The sequence below is a fragment of the Pristiophorus japonicus genome, unplaced genomic scaffold (assembly GCF_044704955.1).
Source record: "Pristiophorus japonicus isolate sPriJap1 unplaced genomic scaffold, sPriJap1.hap1 HAP1_SCAFFOLD_587, whole genome shotgun sequence".
Classification (NCBI taxonomy): domain Eukaryota; kingdom Metazoa; phylum Chordata; class Chondrichthyes; family Pristiophoridae; genus Pristiophorus; species Pristiophorus japonicus.
In genome coordinates, this window is record NW_027254496.1 from 84,133 (window position 1) to 102,623 (window position 18,491).

The 18,491-nt window shown below is 49.6% G+C and overlaps 1 protein-coding gene across 3 annotated transcripts in view; it reads right to left on the minus strand.

Annotated features, from left to right (window-relative positions):
- Positions 1-18,491, minus strand: part of dnaaf1 (dynein axonemal assembly factor 1) — a 113,900-nt gene that overhangs the window by 23,858 nt on the left and 71,551 nt on the right. For all 3 annotated transcript variants that reach the window (XM_070873876.1, XM_070873875.1, XM_070873874.1), the window contains 3 exons: positions 16,449-16,615; positions 12,209-12,397; positions 11,087-11,196 (listed from right to left, as the gene is read on the minus strand). In XM_070873876.1, coding sequence (XP_070729977.1) covers positions 11,087-11,196; positions 12,209-12,397; positions 16,449-16,615 — 466 coding nt within the window. The remainder of the gene's footprint in view (positions 1-11,086; positions 11,197-12,208; positions 12,398-16,448; positions 16,616-18,491) is intronic.

Sequence of the window (18,491 nt, forward strand, 5' to 3'; positions counted from 1 at the left end):
ACAGAGGTGGGACAGTTAAAGGAAAGTAGAGAGCTCACTAAAGAAAGGCACAAAACCCAATTGGACCTTTTACAGTGTCAGATTATTGAAACCAAGAATAGCGAACGGGCGTTGCAGGAAGAGAATTCCTGCCTCACCAAGCAAGTTGAAGAGTACGGGGAGAGGGTGAGAGACATTCAGGTAGCCTATAAGGTAGCCAGTACCAGGGAATTTGAGGCAGGAGACCACGGCCCCTGCCAGCAGCAGATCCAAAGCCTGAACCTTGCTCTATCCCAGGCTAAAGGCATGGTGTGCCTGATAAACCCGGGTTGAGCCCAGGAACACCTGGTTGGGCAAGGAGAAACCCCTCAGTAACCGCCTGCAGCTCCCAGGAATGGCCCGGGGCAGCAGGGGTGTCAGCCAGAGTGCGGGGCAGGCAAGGATTGCGAACTACCAACACCGGCAGCCCCGAGTTTTAACTCGGCTTGGCAGCAGGGGGAAGAGAGCAAGCCAATACAAGAAGGGCCGGAACCAGGGCCAATGCACCCGGTCCGGCAGCAGAAGTTTGGCCCGCCTGATGCCAATGGGGCAGCAGGACCCCTAGAAAGCAACTTCGTAGTATCCCACGACACCCAAAAACTGAGGGCTATGATAGGCCACCTAAGTAAGCTCACCCAACAGGGGAATCCCTCGGTACACTTCCTGGAAGTGGAACACACAGGGGATATTAACGGGTGCGATGATTCGGAGCAGGCTAAGCTGTTGCTCTTCTCGCTAGACACCAAGCTGTGCCATTCCCTCTATGCAGACAGCAGAAAGGGGTGAAACACATACGCTACGGTTAAGGAGGAGGTTCTCGAGGCCATGGGTATGAACGACGGGGAGTCCGTACTCCCGAGTGGAGAAAACAGTACAGCTCTATGGGGAGACTCCACAGGCTTTCGCCGACAGGTTGTGGCCGGTCTACGAAAGGGCCTGTAGTGGGGTTCTTGACCGGGCCCACCTGAACCCTAATGAGCTGGCTCACTGGCTCCGCAGCCTGGTGGCAAACAGCTTACCTGGAGTAAAGGCAAAAGCCCAGGTCAAGAGATCTCAGAACCACCGAGGAGACAGTGGTCAGACAGTTGACACTGGCTTACCGGAACAGTAGAGAGACGGAGGAACCCTCCTCTCAAGGGAGGGTCCATGAGATTAAACCCAGCCAAAGCAAGAGAGAGTGGCATCAGGAAGGTGGGAACCCTCCCCACAAAGGGGGCGAGTGTTTTGGGTGTGGAAAAAGTGGGCACTGAAGGAAGGACTGTAGGAACCCATGGAAAGAGACTAAGGGAAAGGCCACTTCAGCCCCAGCCCGTAAGGCCGGGGCAGGAACACCCGACAGAGACACTCGTAGCCGCCCTACAGACACTCATAAATGGACAGGGAGCAATAGCTATCGCAACCGGTGCAGTAGCCTGTACGGTAAAACCCTCTGCTCCAACCTACCCAAATGCATGACTAGAGCCAGCTGTGTACCTGTGTTCCCTAGAGTACGATGCCTGGAAGAGACCGTGCGTTTCGATGGAGGTGGAGAAAGTGAAAGGGACCTACCTGCTAGATACTGGTGCTTCCAGCACCCTTGTATATGCAGATAACCCAGCTACCTCACCTCTATCGAACGGGGTCCCGTACAGTCTAGTGGGGTTCACAGGCAATGAGCAAACTGGTTCGTTTTCCATCCCGCTCACCATTCAGTTAGGGATACTCAAAACCAAATGGAAGTGTGTCCTGATGAAATGGGAGCAGAAGGGAAAAGGGATGCTGGAAGCTGATTTTATCATTGGCCACCAGATCCTAGTGGATCTCAGGAACCACTGTCTATGGGGAGCCAGAGTGACTGACAGGGAAGGTGAGATGGCAGTGATCCCAGAAAAAGGGGCCAAGGGAACGTTGTGTACCGTGAAGCCAAAGGAGGGTTATGACTTGGAATTACTGGTCAGTAACACCCCAGTGGAGTACCAGGCATATGTACGGGCACACCTTGCAGCATTTGCCACCCACAAACATGACTGTGGTAGAGTAACGGGGGTGGAAGTTAGTATAAAAGGGGACCCCATGACCCGACCACAAAAGCAATATAACTTCTCCAGAGAGGCAGAGGCAGACCTGACAACGGCGCTGGGATTACTGGTAGAGCAAGGAGTGTTAAGACCGAGAGCAACCCATGTGAACTCTCCACCGTGGACTATCGAGTACTAAATAAGAATATCCCTGCCTGTGCACCCACTGTAACAGCCGTAGCGGATCTCATAGGGAGTATTCCAGCATCCGCGACCACTTTCACGGTGCTGGACATTTCAAATGGGTTCTGGTCCATTCCTTTAAAACGAGAGGACCAGTACAAGTTCGCCTTTACCTTTAAGGGCCAACAATACACGTTGAACTGTCTTTCCCAAGGCTTTCACAATAGTCCCAGCATTTTTCACCAATGTATGGCGAACTGTTTAAAGGGCTTTAGCAGACCCCAGCAGTTGGTGCAGTATGTGGATGACCTGCTTCTGTTCACCGATCAGGGGGAGGAACATGGCCCACTGCTGGCTGAGCTGCTGGAGCTGCTAAAAGAAGAAGGGTTTAAAGTAAACCCCAAGAAGACACAGATCGGCCAGAAGGAAGTCAAATTCCTGGGGCTGACTGTGTGCGCTGGGGAAAGGGCCATAGACAAGGCTAGAAGGGAGGCAGTACAGGAGTTACCAGCCCCCAACACAGTGACAGGGGTAAGATCCTTTCTAGGGCTCACCGGGTACTGCAGAGATTTTATTGAGGATTATGCAGCCACCGCAGCCCCTCTGCTCAGGCTCCTACACAAGGGTGTAGAGTGGGACTGGGATGAGGGTTGCGAGGCAGCATTTAATCAGCTCAAGAAGGACTTGCAGACCGCGCCAGCCTTGGGAGCGATAGATGTAGGAAAGGAGTTTTTCCTGGAGGTGGCAGCCAGTGGGGACAGTTTGAGCTCAGTGCTGCTTCAAGAGCGGCACGGCCAGCTGAGGCCGGTAGTTTACTCCTCCAGGATCCTCACAGATGTGGAGAAGGGGTAGTCCAACTGTGAGAGACACCTCCTAGCCACACATTGGGCAGTGAAAAGATCCTTGATCTTCACGGGAGGGTCTCCTCTAACACTCCTAACCCACCAACACCTACTCAGATGCTCCTAGATGGGAGGATTAAGGACGGGACGGTGAGCAGTGCCCACATTGCTCGCTGGACCCTGCTCCTCTCCCAGATGGACCTCAGAGTAGAAGGCCCCCGCGAGCCAAGGCTCGCAGCCAACCTAATCTACCCAGGGAAAGCCCACAGGTGCTCCATAGAAGGGGTATGGGAGGTAAACATTGGCCTTCGGGCGGGGTTACACCCTACAGGCCGGGACATCTACGTGGACGGGTCCAGCATGGTATCTGCTGGCGAGCGACTCACTGGGTGCGGAGTCTACGACCCAAGGGCAGATATTGCCCTGGCAATCAAGCTCCCCAGCACCATGAGCGCCCAGCATGCTGAACTGTCCACCGTAATGTATGTGGTGACCCACCCCAAGGAATTCCTTACCCCGTACACGATTTGCTCGGACAGTATGTTTACCTGCAATTCATGTATGGAGTACCTGGCTATCTGGTCCTGTTGCAGATACACGTCCGCTGGCGGGAGACCCCTGGCAATCAAGCCCCTGCTGGAGAAAATCATGACAGCGGTGGGGGAAGAGGGAAAGGTACAGAAGGTGAAGGCCCATTCAAAAACCGAACCCCGTGCAGAGGGAAACCAACAGGCTGACAAACTGGCCAAAGAAGGTGCCCGCATGGGAAGGTTCTGGGACCCCTATGACACCGGCCGCATAGCAGCGGTCAAGAATAAGAACAGGGCAGCAGAGAGTACAGGGATAGTCTTGGCCCCGGACATAAAAACAGTTCAGGCACAGGACCCAGTCCTGAAAGCTGTCCTGAAAGCACTAGCTAGAGGAGAGAGAGTAGAAGGTCCGTACGGCACAGCAGCCATTACCGTTAAGGAAGGCATGCTGTTTAAAGAGGGACAATGGGTCGTGCCACAGCAGCACCAGAGGGAATTCCTAAAACTGGCCCATGAGGGTCCAGGAGCGGGACACCCCGGGCCTGAGACCACCTGGCAACGGGTGGAACAGGCAGGATGGTGGCCGGGACTCAGGGAGGACATCCGCGAGTTTTGTGCGAACTGCCTGGTGTGTGCTGTGAACAACCCTGACCCCCAGAAAAGGAAGGTGTCCCTAGGACATGTCAGGAGGGTAAAGGGACCATGGCAGTCAATCCAAATTGACTACATCGGGACCCTACCCACTGCCCAGGGAGGCTACAAATACTGCCTAGTCCTGATGGACGTTTTCTCAAAATGGGTTGAAGCCTTCCCCTGCCGAACAGCCACCACACTAGGGACAGCTAAGATTCTAGTGAGGGAAGTGTTCTCCCGGTGGGGACTCCCACAGTATGTGGAGTCGGACCAGGGGAGCCATTTCACCGGGCAGGTAATGCAGGCAACCCTTAAGGTGCTCGGCATTGAGGGGAAATGGCACGTTGCCCACAATCCACAGTCATCGGGTATTGTGGAGCGTTTAAACCGCACCATTAAAGAAAGGCTGCGGAAGGAAACGGGAGACTCATCCCAAAAGTGGGTGGAGGTCTTACCGTTGGTCCTAATGGGGATCCGAGCCAGCCAGTCAAAGAGCACCGGGTATTCCCCATACGAGCTCATGACTGGCTGGATCATGCGGACCCCCACCCATGTCCTAGCCCCGGTGCTCACAGAAGGTCAGCTCAGAGAGGTGAACCGGGACCGGTTTGTCAGGAACCTGTTTGAACACCTCAAACAGATTCACTGGCAGGCTGCTAGTAACATGGGCAGACAGCATCAGAGTATCCGATTGCTGCTAGAACCCAGCAAACACCACGAATGGGAGGTAGGGGACCATGTCATGGTGAGGAACTATGCTCGAGTCGGGGTTTTTGAAGCATTATATATGGGGCCATACAGCATTGTCGACAAGGCAAGCCCGATGGTCAATGCCATAAAGCTGCCCCACCGTACTAAGTGGTTCCACATCAACCAGTGCAAGCTGTACAACGCAGGGTCAGCCAAGCACAGAGGGCAGCCGGGAGGGGTGAACCGTCCTCAGGACAGGGACCCTCCGTTGGCCGCCCCCGACGGTGGAGGGCCCACAGGGAATGTGGCAGGCTCAGAAACCGTGCCTATAGGGGCAGTGAATTACAGTACTGGAGGGCCTATCCCACCCATCGTTTCGGATTCGGATGCACCCCCAGTAACCCAAGCCCTGAGAAGAACCCTCCGTACACCACGGCCAAAGATACCATGGTCACCGGCATCTGAGCCGCAGCGATTCTACCCTAGGAGAAGGGCAGCCCGACAGGAAAGGCCGAAGGTCAGAAGAACAGAGGCCGCTCAGAGTAGGGACCACCAGCCAGCCGCCTCCAGCGGTGAGGGTCTCACAGGAGCAGTAGCAACGAGCTGTCCCAGAGACAAGGGTCTCCAGCTCACCGGCTGCGGGGAAACCCTAGCATCCAGGCGGCTATCAGGCCGCACAAGACATGGGCCTGACAGGGACTCACCAGGCCACCCGGAGACGGGTGGCGGTTGTACATAGCTCTAATTTTAGTTTAAGGCAGCTGACTGCACCATTTTATATTTTAAGGTTTAGTTTAGAATTAAGGGTAATGTTGCAGTAATGTTCAAGTGATTGTTTTGAGTTTGTCTTGTGTGTCAGCCAGCCTGAGAGCAGTTCTCAAGGGCAGGATGCAGACATTACCGGGTAATGGACAAACCTCAGGGGACCAATTGATGTTGTTTAATTTTAATCTAGGTTTTTTTCTTCTGCAATGTGGTTGTACGTTGCCTATATTGCTGGAGAATATAATGTAACTGAAATGAAATGTAACTGTGCTGAAATGCAATTGTAGTGATTGAACCCTCTCCAAGCTGGGAGGGTATAAATGTAAAAAGTTTGTGCCTGTAAAGGGAAAAGTGTGCATCTATGGTGATGTTGCATAAGTGTAATGCATTTTGGATATTAGTTTAGCTAATTTATGGGGAAGGTTATCTCTTTGGAGTCAGGAACTTTGCTCACCTCGAAGAATGATACCATAAGTGATATGGTATCACAGGGGGGAATGTAGAATTTACCAATATCTCGCGAAGATTCCAGGTACCTTTCCCCTACAGAGGAGAAGAATCCCTTTCTGGGATTTTAAAATGAGTTTAAAGGGGCAGACGAAGCCTGCGGGGGATAAAAGGGGATGCATTCATGGAGACCCCCCCCCCCAGTGTTTGGACTCATAGGAAAGGGAATTCAAAATGGACCTAAATTACAGAAGCTTGAGATCCCCTAAACATCTATGGGAAGGAGCATATCAATTTTAAGATTCTACAACATTTTGGCTGTGAAAAGGAGTTACCAAATACAGGAGGTGGGGCCAAATTCGTGTATTAAGGATCCCAGACTGTCTGGGGGAACTATTCACCCCCTAAGAGATAATCGAATTACCCAATCAAGCACAATGGAAATCATGGTTAAGAAACTGGACAATCCTAAAACAATGCAAAACCAGTGATAGCACATTCTCAGACCCTAATCGAGTTACTGCTGACAAAGGAAACATTTGAAAATCAATGGACAGAACAGTTCAAACAGAGCCCAAGAGATTTGATGGGAGATAACGGAGCCTTTTTTTGGGACATATCTATCCTCCAGTTTTTACAAGGAAAGGAGCAGCACGCAGACTAGCAGAACAAGGAAAACTAGCAGAACACAGAAACTAGTAGAAGACAGGAGAGAAGCAGAGCACAGACGGGAACACAGACACAGACACAAGCAGCCGGAGCTGGGGAGTGAAGAAATGGAGTAGTGAAGGAAACTACAAGAAATCGTCAAGGACCGACTGAGCACGAGGCCCACGAAACGGAAGGTTTTCAGCAACCAAATTGACAACCTGGGCCACCGCAACCAACGAAACGACCAACCGAAACCAACTCAGCAAAAACTGAAGTATCGACCTTTATTTCCACTCTACAAACTATTTCTGAACGACCAACGTGTGAGAAATTACCAAAAGGGACTAACTAAAACTATTCTTAACCAAAGAAAGTGGGTACTTATCCCATACATCCGAAACGCAACTTACCGCATCAACGGATGCACCCCAACCGAAGACTACGCAGTCCGAAGTCCTCTCCTCCGTCCAGGGTGCGGCTCGCCTAGAAGGCCAAGTGCAGCGAACCCTGAAACCGTGATTCACCGGCAACTGTCTAAAGGGATTGGTGAGCATAGCCCCTGAACCCTCAGAGCTATAACTTAGTTACTTAGGGGAATTGGGAGGAGCGAGGCTGGGATAACTTGTGCAAATGTAGCTGCATTCTCCTTTTTACCCCATTTAGAGTTTAAGCTGTATTCTTTTCCCCACAGGCTGTCATTTGACAATTTATTCAATGTGTTGTACCCTTCAGTGTGTATTGGTCTGTGTGTGTGTTATTAAAGGTGTGCCTTTTACTTCTTTTTAAACACAATAAAGCCATACCTACTTCCTACCTTGAAACCGATTGTCTGTCCAAGTCTGTCACAGTCCCTTCATAATTCCAGTGTCCAGAACCAAGGCTGTGGGAGCGATTCGGAACCGCTCATATAAGGTCAGAAGGGAAAGCTGATCCCCTGCAAACCACCCCTTACAGTCGGATTCAGGTGAATTTACAATGGGGAACAAAGAAATGGCAGACCAATTGAACAAATACTTTGGTTCTGTCTTCAGGAAGACACAACTAACCTTCCAGAAATATTAGGGGACCGAGGGTCTAGTGAGAAGGAGGAACTGAAGGAAATCCTTAATAGTCAGGAAATTGTTTTAGGGAAATTGATGGGATGGAAGGCCAATAAATCCCCAGGGCCTGATAGTCTGTATCCCAGAGTACTTATGGAAGTGGCACTAGAAATAGTGGATGCATTGGTGGTAATTTTCCAACAATGCATGGATCAGTTCCCATGGATTGGAGGGTAGCTAATGTAACCCCACTTTTTAAAAAAAAAGGGAGATAAAACAGGGAATTATAGATCGGTTAGCCTGACGTCGGTAGTGGGGAAAATTTAGAATCAATTATTAAAGATGTAATAGCAGTGTGTTTGGAAAGCAGTGACAGGATCAGTCCAAGTCAGCATGGATTTATGAAAGGGAAATCATGCTTGACAAATAGACTAGAATTTTTTATGGATGTAACTAGTAGAGTGGACAAGGAGAACCAGTGGATATGGTGTATTTGGACTTTTAAAAGGCTTGTGACAAGGTCCCACACAGAGATTGGTGTGCAAAATTAAAGCACATGGTATTGGGGGTAATGTACTGACGTGGATAGAGAACTGGTTGGCAGACAGGAAGCAGAGAGTCAGGATAAACGGGTCCTTTTCAGAATGGCAGGCAGTGACTAGTGGAGTGCCGCAGGGCTCAGTGCTGGGACCCCAGCTCTTTACAATATACATTAATGATTTGGATGAAGGAATTGAGTGTAATATCTCCAAGTTTGCAGATCACATTAAACTGGGAGGTGGTGTGAGCTGTGAGGAGGATGTTAAGAGGCTGCAGAGTGACTTGGACAGGTTAGGTGAGTGGGTAAATACATGGCAGATGCAGTATAATGTGGATAAATGTGAGGTTATCCACTTTGGTGGCAAAAACAGGAAACCAGAGTATTATCTGAATGGCGACAGATTAGGAAAAGGGGAGGTGCAACGAGACTGGGTGTCATGATACGTTGAAAGTTGGCATGCAGGTACAGCAGGCGGTGAAGGCGGCAAATGGCATGTTGGCCTTCAAAGCGAAAGGATTTGAGTACGGGAGCAGGGAGGTCTTACTGCAGTTGTACAGGGCCTTGGTGATCCACACCTTGAATATTGTGTTTTGGTCTCCTAATCTGAGGAAAGACATTCCTGCTATTGAGGGAGTGCAGCGAAGGTTCACCAGACTGATTCCCGGGATGGCAGGACTGACATATGAAGAAAGACTGGATTAACTAGGCTTATATTCACTTGAATATAGAAGAATGAGAGGGGATCTCATAGAAGCATATAAAATTGACAGGATTGGACAGGTTAGATGCAGGAACAATGTTCCCAATGTTGGGGAAGTCCAGAACCAGGGGTCACAATCTAAGGATAAGGGGTAGGCCATTTAGGACCGAGATGAGGAGAAACTTCTTCACTCAGAGAATTGTGAACCTGTGGAATTCTCTACCACAGAAAGTTGTTGTCAGTTAGCTGGATATATTCGAAAGGGCAAGGGATATGGAGAGAAAGCAGGAATGGGGTACTGAAGTTGCATGATCAGCCATGATCTTATTGAATGGCGGTGCAGGCTCGAAGGGCCGAATGGCCTACTCCTGCACCTATTTTCTATGTTTCTGTGTTTCTATTAGTTCAATCCCACCATGCATGTTTTAGAATTTGAATTCAGTTAAAAAAATTGGAAATAAAAACTGGTATCATTAAAAGTAACCATTAATTGTTGGATTGTCATAAAAACCCAACTAGCTGACTAATGCCCTTGAAAAAGGCTACTCCATTAGTCATTTTCCACAGACATTTAGGAGTGAGATCAGGAAACACTTTTTTCCACACAAAGGGTAGTGGAAATCTGGAAGTGACTTCCCAAAAGGCTGTGGATGCTGGGACAATTGGAACCTTCAAGACTGAGATCGATGGCTATATATCATGCTAGGGTATCAAGGGATATGGAACAGAGGTAGGTAAATGGAGTTGAGATACAGATCAGCCATGATCTAATTGAATAGCAGAGCAGGCACGAGGGTCTGTGTGGCTTCCTCCTGTTCCTATTCCACCTCACTATTAAACAGTGAGAAGGAATGGAACAGATTTCAGGAGGACATAGACAAACTGGTGAAATGGGCGGACATATGCCAGATGAAATTTAATGCAGAGGTGTGAAGTCATGCATTCTGAAAGAATGAGACGACGCAATATAAACTATATGGTAGGGGGTGCAGGAACAGAGACACCTGGGGCTGTATGCACACAAATCTTTTCAGGTGGCAGGGCAAGTTGAGAAGGCTGTTAAAAAAGCTTACAGGATCTTTGGGTTTATAAACAGAGGCATAGAGTGCAAAAGGAAGTTATACTAAACCTTTATAAATTGCTGACTAGGCCTCAGTTGTGGGCCTTAGAGAGGGTGCAGAGGAGATTTACTCCAAAAGTATTAAGGATGAGGGACTTGAGTTACATGGAGAGACTGGAAAAGCTGGGGTTGTTCTCCTTAGAACAGAGAATATTAAGGGGGAATTGAATAGAGGTGTTCAATATCATGAAGGGCCCGAGTTTCGTGGAAGCTAAGTTCCGCCCCAGTATTGTCAAAAGGACCTCCGAGATCCTGACGGTATTTGGGTGGAAGTTTTATGAAAAAATCTGGGAAAGACCACTCAGCGGTAAAAATGGGCCTTGCTCGCCGATTCTGGGTGGCAACAGGTGGTCATCATAGGCAGTCCCTCGAAGCGAGGGTGACTTGCTTCCACTCCAAAAAAAGGGGTGAGTTCACAGGTGTTTCAATGAAGGACCTAATATTCCAGATCCCAAACTACATCCTGAAGGATGGAAGATGCCTGTGCGTGGACTTTTTTTAATATGGGGTGGCTGTTGTACACCAACCACCACACGGGCTTGACAGAGCTCGGTCTTGGTCCAGTGGCAAGGGTTAACCAAGACGACTGGAGACCTGCTCTGCTGCACGGACCTCGTGCGCGCACATAAAGAACCAGGGAGGAGATGAGAATATTTTTTTGGTCTGGAACGCACTGCCTGAAAGGTCTGTGGGAGCAGATTGAATAGTAACTTTCAAATGGGAATGGAATATATACTTGGAGCAATTTGGTGGGCTATGGGGAAAGAGGAGTGGGACTAAGTGATATTTACTTCAAAGAGCCGGCGCAGGCAGCATAGACCGAATGGCCACACTGTGCTATACGATTTTGATATCTGAAGACTTTTCAAAACAACCCTTTAAAGTTGGTGAGTCCTGATCACTTTTGCACAGATAGCTCCTTGACTCACATCAACGTACAGCTTTCCTTCCCCTTCCAAACTGATGGTCTCTATGCTGTCTGTCTTGACCAGTTCCGTTACTAGAATCCTCTGAGCAGCCATCGTCTTTGACAACATATCTGACAACAGAGATTAGAAAGACAAATTGAGCCAGTACGTTTCAAACAGACCATAAAATGACAGGATCTAGCAAGTGTTAAAAATACTTCATATACAGGGTACTTCAAAAAAATCTTGCAGACTGACTGGCCTCCCAATAATGTTTGACATTTTGATTTTGAGACAATGGCGCAGATATGATTCAGTCAAACATCAGACGTGGTTATTGAAGTGGAAGTGAAGGTGATGGTAGAGAAACGGCATGCCTCTGCTCTGGAACAGATTTTCACACAGATTCCATGCACCCTCCAGGAACCAAAGGATACCTGCGAGAAGCGCAGCGAGAGCTGGCCAGCAGCAGCAGTGCAGTCTGCAAAAGCAGCTCAAGCATGGACAGGTGTCTGGGGATCAGGGTTCTGGAGTCCTCCATCTATAGCAAGGTGTACTGCATAGATGGGAGACAGTATGGTCTCAGAGCCACATGCTGGTGTTCCAACAATGCACAGTAAAGGTGATGTCATGGATGCAAGTCCTTGCTGAGGAGCCCACTCAGACTTGGGTTGAATAGTGGGGAAAGCCTCTGAGAACACAGTGCCTCATTAAGGACAATGCAAACTTTTTAATATAAAGTAGATAAGATGAAGTACGTTCACGCTAACTTGGAGGGTAACATAAGCGAGCAAATTCGTATGAATGACAGCAAGGAATAAGTGGTTGATTAATCAAGGCGAGGTGCAGCATGGGAAGGAAACTTTGCTTGTCTAAATTCAATATCAGATGTCTTAAAAGGGACAATAGCCATGTTGATTTTCAGTGTTAATGATTTCTCTGCAAATTTCAGTGACAAAACTGTTCAAAAATACCAAGAGGCAATTTGAATATATGAACCTGCAGTTTCACTGTTGAAGGCCATGCTCTGCAATCAGTCAGAGATGCTGAGTAACGGTGAGAAAATGCCTTCCTCTGATTGCTCAAGCTCAGTATCACGCTGTCCAGCTGAACTGCAAGGTACGAGAGCCTGGTGTGGTGTACCTGGATCAGATCCCTTCAGTGGGCCCTCGGTGGCTGTGTCAGCTCCCTCTCTCTCAGTCTCTTGCTGCTGGTCTGCCAGGGTCTCCTCCTGGATTTTTCTTAATTCATTCACAAACTTCTCAATCTTTTGCTGGCTATCTGCACTTGGAGTTACACCAGACACACTGGTCGCTGAAGGAAGCTCTTCACCTACAATTAAAAATAAGTGAGATTAAAGTGTAAAAAAAATAAGCTTTCAAAAACCTGTAAAATCTTAGGCACTGTTGGAAGAGGCTCCATCTGCGCCTCAATGACAGGCAGGCAACAACAACTTGCATTTATATAGCGCCTTTAACACAGTAAAACATCCCAAGGCACTTCCCAGACAACAATTGACACCGAGTCATGTAAAGAGATATCAACACAAATGAAGAAAAGCTTGGTCAAAGAGGGAGGTTTTAAGGACGACTTAAAGGAGGAAAAGAAGCGGAGAGGTTTAGGGAGGGAGTTCCAGAACTTACGGCCTAGACGGCTGAAGGCACGGCCACCAATGGTTGAGCAAAGGAAATTGGGTCACAATGGCATGAGCACAGTGTTTGCCAGAGGTTTGTAGGTCTGTTTAGAGAGACCGGGAAGAGCGAGGTCATAGAGCAATTTGAACACAAAGATGGGAAGTTTTAAATTGAGGTGTTGCTGAACAGGGAGCAAGCACAGAGGTGATGGATGAGCTCAAGTTTACAGAATGTGCTAGGTGGGAGGGAGGCCAGGAGAGCATTGGAATAGTCAAGTCTGAGGTAATAAAGTCAGGGATGAGAGTTTCAGCAACAGGCAGGCTGAGATAAGAGCAGAGATTGCAATTATATAGGGTCCTGGTGAGACCTGGATTACTATCTACAGTCTTGGTCTCCTTACCCAAGGAAGGGAATAATTGCCTTAAGGGAATGCAATGAAGTTTCACCAGAGTGATTCCTGGGATGGGGGGGGGGGATGAGGAGAGATTGAGGAGGTCTATATTCCCGACAATTTAGAAGTAGTAGTGATCTCATTGAAACATAAAATGATTACAGGGCTTGACAGGGTAGATGCAGGGAGGATGTTTCCTCCGGGCTGGGGAGTCTAGAACCAGGGGTCACAGTCTCAGAATAAGGGGTCGGTCATTTAGGATTGAGATGAGGAGACATTTATTTTCTCAGACTGTTGTGAATCTTTGGAATTCGCTACTGGAAGCTCAGTCGTTGATTATATTCAAGAAGGAAATCAATAGATTTTTGGATATTCAGGGAATCAAGAGCTATGGGTATAGTGTGGGAAGGTTTTATTGAATGGCGGAGCAGGCTCGAAGGGCTGAATGGCCTACCCCTGCTCCTGTTTCTTGTGTTCTTATGAGACGAGCGATGTTACATAGAAACATAGAAAATAGGTGCAGGAGTAGGCCATTCGACTGATCATTCCCTCAGTACCCCTTTCCTGCTTTCTCTTCATACCCCTTGATCCCCTTAGCCGTAAGGGCCATATCTAACTCCCTCTTGAATGAACTGGCATCAACAACTCTCTGCGGCAGGGAATTCCATAGGTTAACAACTCTGTGTGAAGAAGTTTCTCCTCATCTCAGTCCTAAATGGCCTAACCCTTATCCGAAGACTATGTCCCCTGGTTCTGGACTTCCCCAACATCGGGAACATTCTTCCTGCATCCAACCTGTCCAATCCCGTCAGAATCTTATGCGTTTCTATGAGATCCCCTCTCATCCTTCTAAACTCCAGTGAATAAAGGCCCAGTTGATCCAGTCTCTCCTCATATGACAGCCCAGCCTTCCCTGGAATCAGTCTGGTGAACCTTCGCTGCACTCCCTCAATAGCAAGAACGTCCTTCCTCAGATTAGGAGACCAAAACTGAACACAATATTCCAGGTGAGGCCTCACTACGGCTCTGTAAAACTGCAGTAAGACCTCCCTGCTCCTATACTCAAATCCCTTAGCTATGAAGGCCAACATACCATTTTTGCCTTCTTCACCGCCTGCTGTACCTGTATGCCAACTTTCAATGACTGATGAACCATGACACCCAGGTCTCGTTGCACCTCCTCTTTTCTTAATCTGCCGCCATCCAGATAATATTTTGCCTTCGTGGTTTTGCCCCCAAAATGGATAACTTCACATTTATCCACATTATACTGCGTCTGCCATGCATTTGCCCACTCACCCAACCTGTCCAAGTCACGTTGCAGCCTCTTGGCGTCCTCCTCACAACTCACACCACCACCCAGTTTAGTGTCATCTGCAAACTTGGAGATATTACACTCAATTCCTTCATCTAAGTCGTTAAGGTACATTGTAAAGAGCTGAGGTCCCAGCACTGAGCCCTGCGGCACTCCACTAGTCACTGCCTGCCATTCTGAAAAGGACCCGTTTATCCCGACTCTCTGCTTCCTATCTGCCAACCAGTTCTCTATCCACGTCCGTATATTACCCCCAATACCATGTGCACACCAATCTCTTGTGCGGGACCTTGTCACAAGCCTTTTGAAAGTCCAAATACACCACATCCACTGGTCCTCCCTTGTCCACTCTGCTAGTTACACGCTCAAAAAATTCCAGAAGCTTCGTCAAGCATGATTTCCCTTTCATAAATCCATGCTGACTTGGTCCAATCCTATCACTGCTTTCCAAATGCGCTGCTATTTCATCCTTAATTATTGATTCCAACATTTTCCCCACTACTGATGTCAGGCTAACCGGTCTATAATTCCCCATTTTCACTCTCCCTCCTTTTTTAAAAAGTGGTGTTACATTAGCTACCCTCCAGTCCATAGGAACTGATCCAGAGTCAATAGACTGTTGGAAAATGATCACCAATGCATCCACTATTTCTAGGGCTACTTCTTTGAGTATTCTGGGATGCAGACCATCAAGCCCCGGGGATTTATCGGCCTTCAATCCCATCAATTTCTCTAACACAACTTCCCGCCTGATAAGGATATCCTTCAGTTCCTCCTTCTCACTCGACCTACTGTCCCTTAGTACATTCGGAAGGTTATTTGTGTCTTCCTTCGTGAAGACAGAACCGAAGTATTTGTTCAATTGGTCTGCCATCTCTTTGTTCCCCATTATAAATTCACCTGAGTCCGACTGCAAGGGACTTATGTTTGTCTTCACTAATCTTTTTCTCTTCACATATTTATAGAAGCTTTTGCAGTGAGTTTTTATGTTCCCTGCAAGCTTCCTTTCGTACTCTATTTTCCCCCTCTTAATTAAACCCTTAGTGTTCCTCTGTTGAATTCTTAATTTCTCCTAGTCCTCAGGTTCGTTGCTTTTTCTAGCCAAATTATATGCCTCTTCCTTGGCTTTAACACTATCCTTAATTTCCCTTGTTAGCCATGGTTGAGCCACTTTCCCTGTTTTATTTTTACTCTAGACAGGGATATACAATTGCTGAAGTTCATCCATGTGATCTTTAAATGTTTGCCACTGCTTATCCACAGTCAACCCTTTAAGTATCCTCTGCCAGTCTATTCTAGCCAATTCACGCCTCATACCGTCGAAGTTACCTTTCCTTAAGTTCAGGACCCTAGGTTCCCAATTAACTGTGTCACTCTCCATCTTAATGAAGAATTCTACCATATTATGGTCACTCTTCCCCAAGGAGCCTTGCACAACAAGATTGCTAATTAGTCCTTTCTCATTACACATCACCCAGTCTAGGATGGCCAGCTCTCTAGTTGGTTCCTTGACATATTGGTCTAGAAAACCATCCTTAATACACTCCAGGAAATCCTCCTCCACCGCATTGCTACCAGTTACGGAGGTGGAAGTAGGCGGTCTTGGTGAGGGAGAGGATACAGGGTCAGAAGCTTAGCTCAGCATCAAACAAGATGGCGATCTAGTTCATTCTCAGACCCTGGCCACGGAGGGCAATGGAGTTGGTGTTTAGGGAACAGAGTTTGTGGTGGGGACCGAAGACAATTGTTTCCATCTTCCCAATATTTCATTGCAAGGAATTTCTGCTCATTCAATACTGAATGTCGGGACTCATTTCGCCTCCGGGTCTTTTGGCAATGACATTAAATCGGTGAATTTTGGTTCCATTGAAATGAAAGGCTGGAATCCAAGCAGAGCTCACTGATTTCAGTGCCACAATTCATGATGTGCAATAGAAAGACCAGTTTGTATTCTATGGTTTAACTGTTTTGGTGTATGAAGCATTCAGAATGAAGAACGTGTAGCTCCTTTAAAGGTCCAGACACAGTCAGCTCAGCCTCTACCTCTTTCTTCCATTTCTCGGCGTCTATGTTTCTCCTCAGCTTTCCTCTTGATCGCGGACAAAGCATCAATACTCTCCTGCATCTTCTTCCTCTCGCTCGTTTCCCATTCGTCCCGTTCTTCCTTCTCCGCTCTCCACCCCCCTCGAGCCCAGGCCTCTGCACATGCCCTGTCAAAGATCAACAGCACATTGATTAGGACTATTTTCTTGTGCAGAGGGTAAAGGCAGGCATGATCTAAGTTCAGCCGACCGGCCTGTTTCTGTGGTGTAACTTCTATGTAAAAGGCAATGGAAATATCACATGATAGCCTTATGCTTGTGGGACTGGACTAGCGAGCCAAAGACAGTGGGGCCGGCTGAAAGGGGCTGTGCCAAATGGCCGGTGACATGCAGCGGACTGGCCGACGCTCGCTAAATTTACAGCGGGGCTTTTTGCTGCGGTGAGGATAAGCCCCACTCCTGCAGATGCGTCGTTAAAGACGTCATCAGAGCGCGCACCGCAATGGAGCCACCCCGGAGGGAAATTCACCTTCAAAAGTCTTCCGGCAGCTGCTCGATGCCGCCACTCGGTGTCCCCGACAGCTTTTTCTGTCGATGCACTCCTTGTTGGGCCTCGCTGGCCCTTAGAAGGGAGTGGCCGCTACAGGCAACGCCATTTTATTTTTTTGCCGGCCGACTCCCAAGTCGGCCTAACAATTATACCTCCGGGTCCGGCCGGGCCGCCAACATGCAGCCTGGCCCATCCCTCTTGTGTGCCAGACCGCTGGCCCTGCCGAAACCCTCCCTGGTGGCCCAGTGGACCGAACTTAAACATATGCAGAGTTCACAATGGCCCTCCCCTTTAACTGAAGGGGTGACATGCCAGCGCGATGACATCATCAGCGGCAGCTAGTCTGCCCCGTCCCCACTACTGCCCGCTAGTGATGGCCACTCCCGCCCGCTAGTGATGGCCACTCCCGCCCGCTAGTGATGGCCACTCCCGCCCGCTAGTGATGGCCACTCCCGCCCGCTAGTGATGGCCACTCCCGCCCGCTAGTGATGGCCACTACCCGCCCGCTCGTGATAGCCACTACCCGCCTGCTAGTGATGGCCACTCCCGCCCGCTAGTGATGGCCACTACCCGCCCGCTAGTGATGGCCACTACCCGCCCGCTAGTGATGGCCACTCCCGCCCGCTAGTGATGGCCACTCCCGCCCGCTAGTGATGGCCACTACCCGCCCGCTAGTGATGGCCACTCCCGCCCGCTAGTGATGGCCACTACCCGCCCGCTAGTGATGGCCACTACCCGCCCGCTAGTGATGGCCACTACCCGCCCGCTAGTGATGGCCACTCCCGCCCGCTAGTGATGGCCACTACCCGCCCGCTAGTGATGGCCACTCCCGCCCGCTAGTGATGGCCACTCCCGCCCGCTAGTGATGGCCACTACCCGCCCGCTAGTGATGGCCACTACCCGCCCGCTAGTGATGGCCACTACCCGCCCGCTAGTGATGGCCACTACCCGCCCGCTAGTGATGGCCACTCCCGCCCGCTAGTGATGGCCACTCCCGCCCGCTAGTGATGGCCACTCCCGCCCGCTAGTGATGGCCACTACCCGCCCGCTAGTGATGGCCACTACCCGCCCGCTAGTGATGGCCACTACCCGCCCGCTAGTGATGGCCACTACCCGCCCGCTAGTGATGGCCACTCCCGCCCGCTAGTGATGGCCACTACCCGCCCGCTAGTGATGGCCACTACCCGCCCGCTAGTGATGGCCACTCCCGCCCGCTAGTGATGGCCACTACCCGCCCGCTAGTGATGGCCACTACCCGCCCGCTAGTGATGGCCACTACCCGCCCGCTAGTGATGGCCACTACCCGCCCGCTAGTGATGGCCACTACCCGCCCGCTAGTGATGGCCACTACCCGCCCGCTAGTGATGGCCACTACCCTCCCGCTAGTGATGGCCACTACCCGCCCGCTAGTGATGGCCACTACCCTCCCGCTAGTGATGGCCACTACCCGCCCGCTAGTGATGGCCACTACCCTCCCGCTAGTGATGGCCACTA